General features: G+C 35.8%; 1 protein-coding gene across 1 annotated transcript in view; it reads right to left on the minus strand.

Annotated features, from left to right (window-relative positions):
* Window positions 1–370: 370 nt before the first annotated feature.
* The window catches only part of LOC148949013 (multicopper oxidase 3-like), a 105,840-nt gene continuing 87,363 nt past the window's right edge, over window positions 371–18,847 (minus strand). Inside the window, exons 8-11 of the mRNA XM_089094863.1 lie at window positions 14,420–14,606; window positions 6,077–6,289; window positions 3,769–3,987; window positions 371–865 (exon numbers count right to left, since the gene is read on the minus strand). Coding sequence (XP_088950989.1) covers window positions 510–865; window positions 3,769–3,987; window positions 6,077–6,289; window positions 14,420–14,606 — 975 coding nt within the window. The 3' untranslated portion in view covers window positions 371–509. The remainder of the gene's footprint in view (window positions 866–3,768; window positions 3,988–6,076; window positions 6,290–14,419; window positions 14,607–18,847) is intronic.

The raw sequence follows: 18,847 nt of genomic DNA on the forward strand, positions 1-18,847 counted from the left end.
GAAGGAGGACGAATCGGAGAAAGGCGGAGGCAGGTGAAGGGGCTATTACCCCCCTCTTTTATGTTTTGAATTAATGCTTTTTTGTCACCTCGTAAAAAATAATCCTAACCCCTTACATTTTTGTGAATTGGTACCCCTAAAAAGGGATGGTTTTAGTCGTTTGATGACCGACAATGCACCTAAAGTTGCACTGTATACTGTGAGTAAGCTTTCTGAGTTAAAAAGCTGCTTTATTAAAAAAGAAAGCGAGACTTTCCTATAGCCATTGTTCTCCTAAATATATCTGGTTCTACAGATTGCGGATTCCTAAATCCAAAGCTAGGATAATGTAACGTTCACAATGAATCTAAAAATTACTTATTTAATTTATTACAAATATATTTTTGACAAATATAAAGAATGTTATCACTTTATTTATGCAATTAATTATTCATTTGCATAAGCTATGTAGGCAATTAGGCACAAAAAAGACTTGCACACTGTGTGTGTATATTAAATACGCATGGAAATTAAAACAACAAAAATAATACAACAGAAAATACTAAAATTGTGGGTGCTGTCGCAGCTGCATCACTTTTAAACTTGTTTGACAATTCCTGGACGAGATCTAGCACATTGATATTCAAATCAACTACATTGCTTTCGTCATTGTTTGATGAAAGTGATGTAGTCGTCTCTTCTTCGAAGACAATAGCAGGGGTTGACCACGGGGGTAAATCCGCATCTTCTCTGTTCAATAGCCAAGGTCCACAAGTAGGAAAATTTTTGGGAACTGGGGGGAAGTCATCTTGCTCACCTACTTTAAAAATTAGACCCATGCCAACTTCAACGTGAAAAGACAGATGGCAATGGAATAGCCAGTAGCCTGAAAATTACCAAATTCAAGAGAATAGCTTATAAATTAACACTGTTAATAGTTTGTAAAACAATTAAAGTAGCTTAATTAATGCCTCTAGAAACATTTCTTAAGTTTGTATCTTCTTTTTCCACTATTAGTAAAAAAAAAATAAAGTAAATAAACAAGGACACGTTAAAAAGACTTTGAATAAGCTCTTGTTTAAAAGAGGGCATTAGTAGTACTTCACGCACAGAATCTCAGACGGTGATGCAGTTGGGAGGGAGTACTCAATTTAGTGCCCTGGTCACATCATTGTCAAACTTCGATAAAAATAAAAATTACGCATGCCTATCGCACAAATTATGCATGCCGTTCATATTTTCTTGAGCTAAACATTGTTCAACTGTCAAGCATTAATGATAGACCAATGAGAGTTGAGACTTGAGGCATAATTTTTGAAAAAAGAAAATATGGAAGCTTGGAACAGCAGTTTCTATATCTATAACAGAAATCTGGAAGAACCTATTAAGTCTTATCTTTACTATTAATAGAGAATAATTGGGAACAAATTCGTGATAATAGAGGCTTTTCAAACAATTAATTGCCATCCTAATTTTCTTTGAAATGCAAGTGTGATGCCTGCTTCTTTTCTTCTCCACAAATAAAAGGAATTGAGGTAATTCGGACTGAAAGTCTGAATTTCACTTATATGGTAAATTTAAAGCTAAAGAAATTATGTGTCTTCTAACCCAGAAACGATGGGTTTCTTTTCTTCAATTATCCCTCAACTCCTCAAGTCTAGAATTGATGCGGTAGGCATGCGTAATTTTGATTTTATCAAAAAGTGTGACAATGATGTGACCAGGGCATTAAATAAAGTACTTCCTTCCAGTTGCATCGCCATCTGAAATTCAATGCAAGAAAAAAGGTCTTTTCTTTCCATTACCATCAACAAAAGGGGATTTTCAGCCCCAACCTTCTTCCCAAACACCAAAATATTGATAAAAAATAACATTTATAAAATTTGGGTTTTATTTTACCGACAGGCTGTTAACAAAGCCTAAGGGACGCTTATAGGAGTGGAACTTTCGTTACTATCCAAGATGAAAATCACCATTACCGTCTAGTCTTTGGTGATTTATTCCTCGTTTAACCTATCCTAAACCATTGCATACTTGTCTTTCGTGTGCTTTAGGATATAGTGGGGATAAACAAAGCAGGATCTTGGTAGCAGTAAACCTACCAATTATAAGGCAATTTACCGGTTTGACCTGCTAAGATTTTCTTACCTGACCAAAGCCTACTTTGTGCGGAATGGATTTTGGCTTAAAATAATTCTTGCAAAAAAACTTAATCATCACTTACAGAGCAAACTCAGCTTGAATCCTATAAAACTGCTAATTAATTAAAACAATTATATGCTTTTCTTTGAAATGTTCTGCATTTTTAATGAAGTTACCCAACGCTACCAGATAATCCCAATTTCACCCTAGAGCAATACGCATTAGTTGATATGGATTTATTTACAGTTAGTGGATTGTTCGTATTACATTCACAACACCATATTCTTATTTTAGAATCAAAACCATAGTGCTACCTTAGTAAAGAGCCATATTCCTTCATTCTAAAAAATTTTCCTCCTTCCACTTCTTATGGAAGGGGCGATCGTAGAAACTTGGGAGAGGGCTTTTCCGATTAGACCTGAAAAATGCTATGGTCATTTTCAAAGGTCAAAATGATTGAAGGGCAGCAAGGCCCCCTTCCATACTGTTTTCTGCTCCCTTCCCCCCGTAACGATCCATGATATTGATGAGTCTTCTTTTCAATTTCTGTTTGTTTTAGGTTTCATTTATTTATTAATTTAATTCCTGGTCATTTAGGTTTTGATATAGATCTTTAAATTTCTTAGAAACACTTTTGAAATATTTTTCAAAATTCATTTTCAACAATAGCTCAAATTTCTTAGCTCAATAGCTCGAACTTCTCAAATCAGCTTATAGGCAATCTTTTTTCTCGTTTTTTCCCGCTAGTAATATTTGTAATCGCTAGCATTTTCTTTAGTCGCCAAATCCATTTTAGTCCTACTTATGTCCCTTCACCAGCAAGGTAAGATTTTTGACCTGCTTAATCACAGACAAGGTTTATACTGGCTTTACACTCTCTGTAGAAACTGAAACCACAGCAGGAAAATATGGAGGTAAGGCTTTCATTTTTTTGGAGATATCTAAGAAACACCATTTGGAATTTCACGACAGATCTCAGTTTACTAAAAACAAGTATTTCTTTGTTAACGTGTCAATATTTATCAACTACTTTATGGGGCCTCACCTCGCCCCATTCCCCACCAGAGGAGCAATTTAAGGGCAAGTCCAACCCCCATTCCTCTTACTTGCTAAAGTTTGCACTTATGGTACAAAGTAGTTTGAGCTACCTCTGAAAATAATTGCAACAGTTTTCTCTAGCTAAATAAGGACATCAGTATTTTTTGTTCCAGAGAAGGAGGAGGTGCAAAATTTTTAATAGAAGTTTTGTCTTGCCAGAGAGAAGTTGCAGATTTTCTTAGGATCATTATCAAAGATGGGTTATGTATATACCTAAGGGATCAAAGTTAAAATTACAAAATAAATTCAACAATTAGAATTGAGTGATTATTAAGTCCTTCAATTGGTTCGTTTAAGTTACCGTTTAATAGCGAGTTTACCCTCTATGATGCTACGAAATCCTAAAGATATCGCTTTCAGTCTTCGGACTTATTTGTATATATATATATATATATATATATATATATATATATATATATATATATATATATATATATATATAAATCGGTCAACGGATATTGAATTCATGAATGGGTTCTTAAGAAGAACAACACTTCCGTCGCCGATGAGCAAGTATGGTGCAACTATAGCTAAAAAATTCACACTTACCAGGGTTGTCAGCAATAAACCTAACAACGGCATAGCCGCCATCAGGGACGGAAACAGTATCTTTCACAGGAGCTGCGCTAAATTTCCTTTCAATTTTTCCAGCAGCATCAAGAGCAAGGACGTCATCCAAGGTTGTGACGTTGCCAAGACGCTCCATAGCTAGAACTCTGAACGCTGAACCGTGCAAATGGAAGGGATGAGTAGCGTCAAATGTATTACCTATGGAAACAAGAGATTGAATGAAGTCCTCCTATTCAGGGGCGGATCTAGAGCAATATCTTGGGGGGGGGGGGCAATGAGACAAAGGTGCAAACAATTGACCACATTGACAAATTTAGTCTAAAAAAAAGAGTAAGAAAAACAGGATAAGAGGGCCCCAAAAAAATGCTGGGGGCCAATATTTTTAATATTGCCAAACGCAATAACGTTAGAATTTACCTAGGAATCAGACAGGTTATAACGTCGCAATTTGTTCTTAGTGATTTGTTGTCACAAAGCTAAACCAAATTAAAAACTGCTCGCACCTGAAGCTATTCTCCCGTACTGGAGTTCCCCATCCGTCCCTCCATACGACTTTTATTACATAAGCTACAGGTTTATTTCGGCTCCCTTAAACCCATCCTATTTTTCCGATTTCTATTTTTAGCCACACACTTAGGTCAGCACCAGGTCAATTCACCCCTTCCCCGTGGGTGTGACACTGGGATTGTTTGTTTGATCTCCTCATTGTGCAGGCCACTAAAAATAGAAAAATGCTAAAAAAATAAAGAAATATTGACTTATTTTGGAAAGACTTTTAAAGAAAAACAAGAAACAATTTTCGTATGATGGTCGAAATGACCCAATACAAGATCCAAAATAGAAATCCGAGTTCATCCTTTATTTTGTAATTCTAGACATTGCCAATGCATAATCTAATCAGCAACTTCATTAGCTCTAAGAACCGAATTCAAAAATCCGGTTTTGTGTCAGAACAATGCATACGAGAGAAAACAACATAGTTTATTTTAGAGTAACAAGTTAAAGATGAAATAGCATTGACCTATAATCAGTCAAGGAATATTAACTGATAAGAATTGTGGAGGGAGCTTCAGCCTATCTGTTGACTAATTACCAAGGAGTCAGCTCCAAAGGACGTCTTCAAGTTTATTTTAGAATTCGACCTAGCGGGAAAATTTACCCAATTTGTACATTACGGGTTATGCTTCTTAAAACAGAATTTTGTTTGCAATTTTTTTTTAATGTGAAAATTAAGGTGGCTTTTGCACCATCTTTCTTTGTTTGAACGTATTTCAGTGCTTATTAACGAGCACAATTTTCTTCCAACAATCTTAGTGCTTCAAAAGTAACTAAATACGCAGTAAAACAGGTCCTTGTATGGCCATTTATTTTACAGTTCGTGTTGATGAATAATTAAATGCTCAGTACCTACTTTTTAATCAGAATTTCAGCATTGTTTTGTTTGGTTACTAAACCAGTACAGTGTGACATAACAGTTTTCCTTTTTTTATCGTATGATCAATTTATTTAAACTAAAAAGTTATTTAAATGTAAAAAGTTCATTGAACCTTACAATAGCAGACGCTTCATAGAAGCCAAACCTCTAAAAACCAAAACCTATATATATATATATATATATATATATATATATATATATATATATATATATATATATATATATATATATATATATATATATATATATATACCTTGAAAAGAAAAAATAAGGTTCTAGTGCCCTCCTGAAGCAAAAAAAAGATAGTTCCCAACAAATGCTATCAAGCAAAACTTATAAAAGCTACATAGATGTAATCATTAACTTTCAGATAAGCCCTGAAATATTTCTCTAAGACGTTCCTACACCTTGCTAGCTCCAGAAAAGCAAAAACAGTGACAATGGAACACATCAATAGCCGAAGGTAAAATATGATTCCTTCAGTTTTTAGGATGAATGTCTCAAAGAGTCTTAAACTATGGTGATTTTAATGGTGTTCTATCTAGTTTCATGCACCATCAGTCAAGATGATTTTCAAGCTCTTTTCCATATTTAGCAGAAATTTGTTTCTCCAATTACTATTCCATTTTAAGCTTAATGTGGATAATAGTTATGATTCCTGAATCAGTGTCACGTGTCAATTCTTTAACATAAGAAAATTTATTTGAAAGTGTTTTATTGAATTTTAGTTACTATGGGTCATGGTTTGCTATTTATTAGGTTGTAGCTACTGCTGGATCCATGATAAAAACTAAGAAAAATATACAAAGCATGGTTAGCGCTTTAAAATGGAAATGATGTACAAGCACTCACCTTCATCAATGATGATCAATTCAACCAACGATCCAAGCGGAACATGTTCAACGTATATACACTCACAAAATTCACTTTTGCAATCACCAACTGTGGTAGTATTGCAAAACCTATCGTAAGGAACGTCTGAGGGTTGAGATAGTGGGGGTACAGGCGGCATTTTCAAACTTATACGATTTAACTGGGGAGTGAAGAGCTTGCGCCTGTGTGGAACTGAAAGGGAAAAATAATGTTACTACAAGAGCTTTAATATAATCTAGAAGAAAAAAAAAACGTAGTAATTCATCAGAATCCTTGTCTGATTCCTTCTGATTCTAAATATTATTATTGGTCTTAAAGTCTATTAAAACGGGGTTGGAGAAACATATCTGCAGCGGTGTCTTCGAAGGTAGTTTGTAGGGTAATGGATAGCTTTTATTTCCAATATTGGGGTAAACCTGTCTGTATCCATGTAAAACATGTCCATTATAGCCTATAAAACTTACAGGAACCTCAAATCTTTTGTTATGCTGCTTGGAAAATCAACGAAAGTAGACATTTTTTTAATCTTTATTTTCTGCTCTAATCGTTGGTATCTACTACTACTACTAACAACTCTCCGAAGCACCAAGCCGCCCGAGACCAACACAGCTACGCACGCTCCCCCTCCATCCCAATTTTACAAAATCTCCCTCTTTACACCGTCCCAGGAAGTTCCCATTTCCTTTAAATCTTTCTATATGACATCCTCCCACCCCAACCACAGACAACATGCTTTACCTTTAGTCCTAGGCAGCTGGCCAAAAAGGACAATCTTCGGCAATCTGTCATCCTTCATCAACAGAGCGTGCACTAGCCATCTCAGTCTTTCTCTCATTATAGCCATAGAAAGCGGGACTAAACTACATTTTTCGTATAACTTACTGTTTGAAATACGGTCAGTAGGCCGGGTAACCAGTACAATCCGTAGGCAATTTCTCTGGAAAACATCTAGCAAATGGTCATCCACTTTTCGGAGCGCCCATGGAGCGTCCCTCGTTGGTATCAATAAAACATATATTCCCTAACAGCAAGAAAAATTCTGCGACTTTAAACAAACATTTTGAAAAAAATTGTTCCCCAGAAGTTTCGCCAAAATTTTCCTAGAAAGTACAATTTTTCTTGGACAAGTCCCTAGTTAACATTCATACGCTATCTCACAGTGGCGTCAAATCACATAAATTTAAGGAGAGGGGGAAATATATTTTTCAAAATGTGGAACGAGGGAGTGGGAAACTTGTCACTCTTGTTCATTTTTTAGTGGAAATACAAAAAATTACTTTTTTTCAAGGAGAATTCCCCCCAACAAACGTAAAAGCTAAGAGAAAATTTGTTTGGTTTTCAAAAAGGAGGGAAACGCCCCCGAAAAGTCAAGCAATCTCAGTGAAAATCACACCATTAGACTCATCATATCAGAGAACCATACTGTTGAGGTTACAGGCTTATTTACTTATTTATCTTTTTTCCGGGGATGATCACATCGTATCAATAGTCCTAGAAGATCAGGAGAGGGCTCATTCAAACAAAAATTAAAAGTTCTTTTCAATTGGACAAAAAGATTGCGCCCCCGGGGATGTAAGCCTTTTCTGCTATTTTGTTACACAAACTAGTTTTACCCCAAAGAGCACTAAGTTGCTATCTATTGACAGTTCTGAGATAGGCAATCGATTCAAAAGTATCAAAAAATTACATTTGACCAGTTGCAAAGTTTTGTTTACAAATGTTTACAAAATATTATTGTTTATATTTTACGTACAGGTGGTTGTTACGTTATAGTTTTAGCAGGTGCTATTGTTTACTTGTGCAAATTTAAAGAGGATAACGTAGAACTCAACAAATTTAATTGTCAAGTTAAATGGAATTGGAATTGTCAATTTTAGGGCATTTTTGAAAGGATCTGGCGATAAGAATCCTTTCATTCCTAAGAAAAATAGTAATGCCACACTGTGGTAAATTCATTCCTGAAAAGTCAGGTATTCTATCAAGCAGTTCGTGGTAACGAACTGTAAGTAAGGAGCGACCCGGCTCAATGGTAACCGAAACTCTAAAAAACGGAATTTTGATACCAATAGATACATCGAAAGAATCAGATTTTATTCTGATTTCAAACATATAAGTTTCATCAAGTTTAATCTCACCTATCAAAAGTTACGCGCCTGAGAAAATTTGGCTGATTTTCGAAAAAGGAGGACAGACCCCCTAAAAGTTATAAAACCTTAATGAAAATCACACCATCATATTCAGCATATCAGAGAACCCTACTGTAGAGGTTTCAAGCTCCTATCTACAAAAATGTGGAGTTTTCCATTTTTTGCCAGAAGAAAGATCACGGATGCATGTTTATTTTTTTTTTCTTTCTTTTCTTTTCCCCAGGGGTGATCATATCGACCCATTGGCCCTAGAATATCGTGGGAGGGCTCATTGGAACGGAAATTAAAAGTTCTAGTGCCCTTTTTAAGTGACCAAAAAAAATGGAAGGCAACTAGGCCCCCTCCCACGCTCATTTTTTCCCAGAGTCACCCGATCAAAATTTTGAGATAGCCATTTCGTTCAGCATGGTTGAAAATTTTATAGCTATGTCTTTTAGGATGACTTAATCCCTTGAAGCCCCCAGGGGAGGGCTGAAAGTTATGAACTTTACCCAATGTTACCCGAAATATAACCGATATAGTATCGGTTATTCGGACCTGGCTCAATGGTAACCAAAGTTCTAAAGAACAGATTTTCTATACCAATATGAGCGTCGGCATGTTTAGACGTTAACGTTGAATGTCAAACATGTAATTTTCATCAAGTTTAATCCTACTCATCGATTTAATCATGCCTGAAAAAACGTAAATTTTTTTCGAAAAAAGGGGGACATACCCCTTAAAAACTATAGAGGGTGAATGAAGATCAAATCATCATATTTCGCGTATTACAGAACCCTACAGTAGAGGTTTCAAGCTCCTATCTACAAAAATGTGGAATTTTGCATTTTTTGCCAGAAGAAAGATCACGGGTGCGTGTTTATTTGTTTTTTTTTCCCAGGGGTGATCGTATCGAGTCAGTGGTCCTAAAATGTCGTGGGAGAGATCATTGGACTGGAAATTAGCAGTTTTAGTGCCCTTTTAAAGTGACCAAAAAAAATGGAGGGGAACTAGGTCCCCTCCCACACTCATTTTTTTCCCAAAGTCACCCGATCAAAATTTTGAGAGAGCCATTTTGTTCAGAATGCTCGAAAATATTATAAGTATGTCTTTTAGGATGACTTAATCCCCTGAAGGTCCCGGGAGAAGGGCTGAAAGTTATGAACTTTACCAAATATTAACATATAGTATTGGTTATTGGGAAGTATACAGTACAGACGTTTTCAGGGTAGATTTTTCCTGGTAGTGGGGGGGGGGGTCGGGGTTTGTATGTGGGAGGATCTTTCCATGAAGGAAGTTTTCATGGGGGAAGGGAAATTGCTATGAAGCGGACGCCGGACTTCCCAGGATTATTTAAAAAAAGATCAGAAATTAAATATAAAAAAACAACTGCAACAGCAGCAACATCGAAACTTTCAACGAACAAAAAATATAGCATAAATGTTACTGTTCCCTCCCTTGTCACTACTTTAGTCTCTAAGCCAGAGATTTTATATCACTTTCCTATCAACTGTTTATTCTAATTTCCTGACTGTGTGATTAAGCGTTCAGTTTTATAGAACTGGAACAAAATTCGAACTTTTTCTTAAAGAGCAAGGTATTGACTAGGGAACGAACCCCCTAACATACGTATTAAAAATATATGAATATAGAAGTTCGTTACGTAAATTATTTCGTAAGTTACGTATATTTATTACTAATAAAAACGTTCGTAAATAAAATGAAACAAGTTTCGAGAAAGCCATTTAACCAAATAAAAGTAAATTAATATGAAAATTTTGTTTTAATTATTCAAGTATTGTGAGCCAAGATCAAAACCTACATTTATGCAAAAACGTTCAAATATTAAATAGAAAAAAAACAAGTTTTTTTAACTGAAAGTAAGGAGCGACATTAAAACTTAAAACGAACAGAAATTATTCCGTATTTGAAAGGGGCTGTCCCCTCCTCAACGCCTTGCTCTTTACGCTAAAATTGGACTGTTTCTCACATCTCTATTTTTTTTAACAATAAAAAACTTTAGCGTAAAGAGCAAAGCGTTGAGGAGGGGACAGCCCCTTTGATATACGAAATAATTTCTGTTCGTTTTAAGTTTTAATGTTGCTCCTTACTTTCAGTTAAAAAAACTTGTTTTTTTTATTTATACAAGATAAATGGTCAATATGGACATTGATCTTAATGCTTGATTTAACTCAAGTAGTTCACTTGATTCTTCATGAAATTATATTGATGGATTATTGCGATTCTGCTATTATGAAGGAGGGGCGGCGGGTCTCTGTGGGTGCAGGGGAGGGGGCAGAACCCTAAAAGAGCACATTTCAATGCTCGAAATGTTTAATAGCCCAAGATTGCCTCCTTCTTAAGGGTAATGCCTCCTTCTTATTGCAAAAAAATGTTTTTGGCATTTAATTTAAAGCTTCATTTAATTAAACGGATTTACTTCATATTTCATAATATTATGAAATCAATTGATGTGTAAGTGCGCATCAACTACTATGAAGAAGGGGCAATGGGTCCTTTTGTAGACGGGAGGACACGTGTCACAAAGTGTGGATCTTAATGCCTAAATATCCTAACTCTCATTGAGCCTTGAGATAAAAATAAAATGCGTTTTGGGGAATAAGGAAGTTAGAAATTGATATCTATTCCCTCAGGATTCCCAAGATATATAATCCGTCTTACCTGCCAATCAGCACAGAGGCGGATAAGGTACGACGGGGAACCATGAACCTCGCCAGGAAATTTATGGGGGGAGGGGGTGGTGGCAATTGCTACCACGAGTTTTATTTTCAGCGATTTTAATTAGTAATATTTCTCTTTTCCTATTTACATATAATGTTTAAATGTGTTTAAACATATGCATACAATGTATTAGATAACCCTATTGCAGAGGTCGTGATGGCTTCAGCCGCATAGAAGAATAAAAGTCACGCAGAATTTCCATCCATATGAATAATAATACCCCTTTCCATCCACCCTGCACTGTAGTAAAAATATTATTAAGGATTTATTCAGCAAAACTACTGTTCATCGAAAATTTTGACTAGATATTCAGATTTTGTCCAAAATTAAGTTACAATCCAACATTTTAATTGTTGAAAAGAAAATCAGGGGTTTATGGGACCGGTACCCCACACCATGTCTTGGTTAGGCCTGGGCATGATTTAAAAACGATCAGAAATTAAGCTAAAAAACGAAATTTTTCTTTAAGTGAAATTAAGGAACTTAAAAAACTTTTTCGTATGCTGACCAATGATCCTCGTAGCGCAGGTACCGATCTCCTGATTCTCTGCCTTCGGCCGGGAGTACAATGCATGGCTGGAGGCAAATCATCCGACGCTTCCTGTGTAAAAGAGCTTCCGCTTCCCGAGTAAGTAAGGAGCAACGTTAAAACTCAAAACAGACATAAATTATACCTTATATGAAGGGGGGATGTTCCTCCTCAGCTCCTCACTCTTTACGCTAAAGTTTGACTTTTTGTCCCAACTCTTTAAGAACGACTACTGAAACATGAGGGTCGTTGAATTGGAATAATAAGTTTTTTTTTACAACACTAAAAAACTTTAGCGTAAAGAGCGAGGGTTGAGAAGGGGGCAGTCCACTTTATATGTGAAATAATGACTGTCTATTTTAAGTTTTAACGTTGCTCCTTACTTTCAGTTTGAAAAGCTTGATTTGTTTATTTAATTTAGAAAAGAGACACAATACTTATTACAAAATTACCGAACACATATTTTTCTAGTGTATCCTTACGTTCATCATGAGCTACACTAGGAGGTACAGCAACTCATACGAGCTAAAGTGGAGTTTTTGGTCTGTTTTTTTTTTTTATATCTAAAAATGGAAATTTCATAACCTCAAAGTATTACACAAGACGCAACTTGAATAATTTAAAATTTAATTATGCAGTTTTACTTCCAACTGTTCGCAATACAAATTACGGACGCACAGTTTTCTGGTGTATCTTTACATTAATCATACGAGCTGCACTTTCAGTTCACTCACCCGCCGAAAGTTATGTTCACATCTCCTGACCCTATCTCCTTCATTTTCTTACTTTTTCCACGTTCAGACTGGAACTTTTTGTATTTTTTCGTCTAGAAACATAGAATTTTTGCAATCTTAAGGTCCAATGTAAGCGGGTCCTCACTTCGTTTAAACCTTTTGTAGCACATACCCCTATTATACCCCCTTTAACTGAACCTTCGTGCAACTCAACCCCCATGTAACTGTAACTGTGTGTAACCATGTAACCATGTAACTGTGTGTTAACAGAACACAACTGATGAGCGAAAAGTGATGAAAGAGAGGGGTAATACCGAACTCTCAGCTACCATTCTTGGGAGACATCTGACAGTTTATAACTGACCATGGAAATCCTGTGTTGTTTTAAAGTCAATTTTCTGTGAATAGGCAGTGTGGCGGCAGGGTGCACCTGGCGACAATAAATCACATCAGTCCAGTTTTTGTCAGGAAAAAAATTACTCAGTGATAATTTATTGCTCCCGCTAGCATTATGCGCTTCTAGGTCCAGACCTAGGGACCTAGTGGTAAATCCATGCCTGAGCGTGCACATTTTAGTGAATTGACTTTCCCTTTAAGAACTCTCTGAAAGTTCCAACTTAATACACAAATCCCTTTTTGAGATATGCCATTTTGAAAATCTACATGCACATAGTGTTTTTTTATTTAGTTCAAGTTCCCACTCAAATACCTAATTCTGTGAAATTTTCAACTTGATATGCGTAGCCTTAATAGTGCTAGTTTAATAGTAGCAGAGGTCGTAGTAGGAGCAGTAGAAGTAATAATAGTGTTGAATTAGTAGTAGTAATAGCAGTATTAATAGCAGTAGTAGCAGGTAGATGCCCCAGAGGTTTCATCTTGATACGCTAAGCTGTTCCAAAAAAAATTGCTGATACACCTGTATCAGCAATCTGTATGTTATTGCAAGTTACCAATTGTTAAAATTTAAGGTTTTTATAGAAGGGATGATCGTTAAAACTTTGAAGGAGGCTCATTCGATTGGAAATTGAAAATTCAAGTTCAATTTCGAAGAATCAAAGGTAATCACAGGACAATCAGCCTATCCCTCTTAACCGACAACCCCCCCCCAAATACATCCGATCAAAATGAAAATAAACATTTTGTTCAAAATAGTCTGAAGATCAAATAACCATGCCTTTGGGGTTAACAACCCCACCAGCAGCATCAGGGGCACGGGCTGTAAGGTAATCTAATTGCTTATTTCTAACATATAATGTTTATGTAGAAAACTTTTTGTATGAACTTTGGGGGGGGGATCATTTGATTGGAAATCAAAATTTCCAGTGCACTTTTTCAGAGTTAAAAGTGATCGGAGGGCGTCCACCCCACCCTATTTTTCCCCCAAATACATCCGATCTAAATTTCGGGACGGCTATTTTATTTAAAACAGTTAAAAGGTTAAATAACTATAGAACCCCATTGTGTTTTACCCAATGTAGTACAGTGGTTGAGTTGCACGAGGGTTCAGTAGCACGAGGGTTCAGTTGCAAGGGGGTTCAGTTGCATGGGGGTTCAGTTGCACGGGGGTTCGGTTATACGGGGTTTCAGTTGCACGGGGGTTCAGTTACATGGGGGTTCAGTTACATGGGGGGTCAGTTACACGGCGGTTTAGTTAAATGGGGTTGAGTTGCACGAGGGTTCAGTTGCATGAGGGCTCAGTTGCATGAGGGTTCAGTTACAGGAGGGTTCAGCTACACGGGGGTTCAGTTGCACGGGGGCTCGGTTATACGGGGGTTCAGTTACACGGGGGTTCGGTTATACGGGGGTTCAGTTGCACGGTGGTTCGATTATACGGGGGTTCAGTTGCACGGCGGTTCAGATACACGGTGGTTCAGTTACAGGGCTTGAGTTGTTTGGGGTTCAGTTACACGGGGGTTCAGTTACACACACACCACGGGCAAGCCATTGAGAGGTTTGCATAAAGTTGGAGGTATTTCTATTCCTTACAGATTTTTTCATTGATCAATTCTCTGTATTTTGTTGTTTCGTCAGAACTTTCATTTTTCAGTCAGGCTCTTGGCCTTTTCCTATGTTTCTATGCGTCTATGTTTTATTCTAACAATAGAATTTCTTCTTTTTTGGCGGGCGGGGGCGGGGGGTTAATTTCTACTGAGCTTATTACTGAAAGACGTACTATTTCTTTTATACATACCAAGAAATATTGGATAGTGCTCGGGATCATGGAAATGGAGGTTATTAACCTCATAAAAATCGTAGGTAAGCCAAACTTTCACATCCGGTACCTTGTTCCAATTTTCATCAGCCTTGCTTGTGGAATTTAATTCTGCCACCGTAATTTCATCTTCAGTTCCCGGTGCCACATTTACTGGATTTAGTACCTAGAATAATTTTAAAATAAATAGCCTACACTTTATTTGTAAATAAACAATTTTGATTGAAAGTTTATAAGTAAAGATAAAATGAATAATTAGAATAAATAAAATTTTGCATTGATAATTTTTAGTTCCTCTTCATTGGAAACAAATAGTTTTTCTCCATCTTCTATTTTGACACTTAGCTTTCCTGCACTAATCCCAACAGCAGTCCTTTTAAATATATATCTTGTACTTTTCACAGTAGATGAGCGCAAAATTGAATACGCTGCATTTGCAGAAGCAAAGACAAAAGCGATTCACTTTCTTAATAAAATTTTTATACAATTTACAAGCGTCTACAACTCTAGAGAAACCTGTTTGCCGGAAATTTGTAGAATTTTCTTATTGATAGATCGAAGACGTTACAAAACCGACTAACAAGCCTGGCTAGCTCAGATGGTTGAAAAGTAAAATAATGAGTAGATATTCCGTTTTTGGGTGAAAATCTCGTTTGCGGATAAAAAATTGACATTAGCCTATTATACGGATGCAGATGATTTATAGTTTGTTTATGAAAGCTATGAAACTTTCTGGGATTTTTTTTCCAAGGGATGGGGGGATTTTCCTCCAATCCAGACAAAAGAAAATACTCTATTTTGTTTTCTTTTCATGTCACCCAAGACAGGCCTTGTAGCTAGTCTATTAAAATATTAGTTGGAGCGTAAAAGTCAAAGAGCACAAAAACTGACATATATCGGCATTTATTATAAAATGAGTTTTTTTTTTCATTTGCACTCTAAAATAATGAAAATACGCAGCTAAAAATTGCCAAATAGAGAAAAAAAAACAATAAAAAGAATTCTTTTCAAATGGACCGTATCTCAACGTTTTGGCTTGTTGAGAGCCAAAACGTTGAGAGCCAGAACCACTGGCTCGGTACGAACATCCCTGGGAAGAAAAAAACGGCAACACTTAATTGCTTCCCATGAAAAAAAAGATTTCCTTATTGCTCAAGATGGGGAATTAATTCTCCTATTTGGAATTTTTGACCATAGTGATTCCAAAGGTGAAGTTTTCATTTTCGATCGGACACGATTTTCGAGGATTTTTAGGTTTTAAAATTGCCTTAAATTCATTTTTAGAAAATAATTTTACAATCAAGATTATAGAAAAAAGGTACCATTCCTGAATCGAACTCAAGTGGAAAATCTTCCTCAACTGATATTTTCTTTTTTCAAAACTCATTTTTAAAGTTGTGTTTACTATGGGCAGTTTTGTTTTATATGGGCAGCTACTGCTGCAACAGAGCTATTTTCTATATTTGGTTCCCAAACCATTTTTGGAAAGTAATATCTCTTTCTTTGTTTAGTTAAGACAGCTCCCTTTCTTGAATCTATCAATGGCGTTAGAGTAATATCTTTTTTTTGCTGATTTCATTTTCGCTGATGTGACAGACAAAATTGAACCCTGTTTTAAATTAACAATACTTGACAATTAATTTAGTGTCTATTTTGGAAAAATTGCAATAAGTCGTGGAGTTGTCTGAACTGTAATCATGACATTTATAACAAAGCTGCCATTTAACCAATTTCAGCCCTAGTCCAAAGAGGTTGCAATCGTGTCTGGAATGTGGCCGCATTATTTATCTTACATTTTATATTTCTCAAAAGTTTTCATAAAACATTTGATATTTTAAAAGGTTTTAAGCAATTAGTAATTTTTCTCTGATGTAGCTGAGACTTTAGTTTTTAAAAATCAGGTAAAGAAAGGATGACATCATGGAAAAATCCTATTCAAAAAGTACCCATTTTCTATTGCGGTTGCAGTGGTAGCTACAACCTAGTAAGAGACGAACACCTCCTATAGTAACAAACAAAATAGCCCAAGACCCCTAAAATGGCGTCTGATCAAAATAAAAAGTACAACAGTGGAACGCCTTGGCGGAAAACCCTATCTAGGAAAGTTACAGTCCCTTGGCTTGAACAAGAAGGGAAATTCACTGGCTTGAAAAACAAGAAATGTGGCTGAAACGACATTCTGACTCGAAAGCATCTTTTTTTGTTTTGTTTTTTCGTTTTTTACCTCCACAGCTACCTCGGCACTGGCAGATCATAGATATCTGTTTAAGGATTCATTTTAAAGGAAATGGCTTCATCTGGTGCCTTTTGTAATTAACAAAAAACAATATTTAAAATAAAATCAAGTTTTTACGAAAAACTGCATTTTCGTATACAAGATGATAAATGACATCATAACCATAGGTTATACCCATAGATGAAGTAAAAAGTAAAATCTATATTATGATTATAATAGCGTTGGCACCGTCAGAATATAACAACGTCATGCCATAGGTGTTAAATTAAAAAAAAAATATGGAAAAAGAAAAAAAAATTTGAAAAATCTAAGGAAAAATTTAGACTATACGGCAGATGTATATAACTGCTACCATAAGATATTAGTTTCTTTGTTGTAGAATGATTGAACTAAAATAATGCTAAATAAATTTCTATTTAGAAGGTTATTGTTGCAATTGTTGAGTTTAATCAATAACTGTAAAACTACCGTTTTCTCGAAAAAGTATTCCTAGTTGGTCACCTTAGGGCTGCGATGATGGCTTGTCTGGAAACACTGCACATTTTTGTGACACGTAGCAAAATTCAAACAGTATTTTTTTTGGGGGGGGGGGCGACATTGATGGACGTCTGGTGAATAGACATAATTTTCTGCAACTGAGAGCATGAAAAAAAATGTACTACTGGGAAAATTGCTGCACTCGAGTAATTGTAGAGGAAAACCGCACGAAGCTAATGCAGCAGTGTAGAGCCACGAAGAAACAAATAGTTTTCGTGTATAAAATGCTATGGCTCAAATATTTTCTATTCTTTTTAATGACCAAAAATATCATAAACAAAAGAACCAATCAGGTTTGAATAATATAACCTTGATATTCCGCCTTATATTGAATGAATAGTCCTATTTCTTTGACTGGGGACAAAACTAAAGCTTTAGCCATAAATTCCTTTATATAAAAACCAAATTATAGACAGTGAAAACATTTACGCATGTCTCACAGGGGGAAACTGCCTTTCGATTTTTCCTTATTAGAACCTAGTAAAGAGTAAGCCACTACATTTAAGTTATCACTCCTTACTGGGATTAAATAAAAAAAGTTTTTTTTTAACGGAAAGTAAGGAGCGACGTTAAAACTTAAAACGAACAGAAATTATTCCATATATGAAAGGGGCTGTCCCCTCCTCAACACCTCTCTCTTTACGCTAAAGTTGTTTTATTGTTTAAACAAAATTGAGTTGTGAGAAAGTCAAACTTTAGCGTAAAGAGCGAGGCATTGAGGAGGGGACAGCCCTCCTCAACGCCTCCTCAACGCCAAGAAAATCATGTTTGATTTTCTACGCTCGGTGACTTCTGACCAATGATGACCTCATATGTCAATTTTTAAAGTCACGTAGCGAAAACGGGCACAGGAATGGGGCTGATTTCCATTTAATCGCTTTTGACTCTTAAAAACAGGTTCTAAATATATCAGTTTTCAATCGAATAAAACCCCTTCCAAGTTTTTACAACCACCCATTCCAGATAAAGTGGTCAGGTAAAAAAAACCGAATACATGGGAGGCACTTTGCTGTTTGCGACACGTACGTGATTTATCTTTTGGGTACGTGTAAAAATTTCCAAAACTACAAGAATAGTTGAATTATTCCGATGATACAAGATAGCGAGCGAAAAATTTGGTAAATATAAAACTTCGGGGGTAATGGGCTTCGGTCTCTCCTTCCCTTAAATGTCTCTGCTTAACTATTAATAAGTAAAACGTAAATGTTATGGTGTTGAAAAAACAACTATAAAAAAGAATAAGGACTTATTACGGGGCTTTTATCTATTGTGGATAAAAAAAGCTACACTAAACTAAGGACTTTTCCTCTTTCTCTATTTCGATTTTTGCCATTTTACCAGCACGAAAATGTTTGCTTTGAGTTTGGTTTAATGAAACAATAAAGAAATAAAGTAAATAAAAAAAACGAAATAAATGCAAAAAAATTCAGCTCTTTGAGAGGGGTTACAGTTGTTGTTTTTTGTGGCTTTCTGAGTTACCTCTGATGAAACAAACTTTAGCTTCCTGAAACACTATTAAATTGAGCCTGTTTTCCGTTATTATTTCTTGTAGGCAGATATTTGGAAACAGCAAATAACTAATATCCGGTTGTTTAGTCAAAACATGTTTACTACCAAACTTGGTTAGGTGAAGT

The sequence above is a fragment of the Artemia sp. Qi Xiang Cuo genome, chromosome 9, assembly GCF_049724085.1.
Source record: "Artemia sp. Qi Xiang Cuo chromosome 9, ASM4972408v1, whole genome shotgun sequence".
Classification (NCBI taxonomy): domain Eukaryota; kingdom Metazoa; phylum Arthropoda; class Branchiopoda; order Anostraca; family Artemiidae; genus Artemia; species Artemia sp. Qi Xiang Cuo.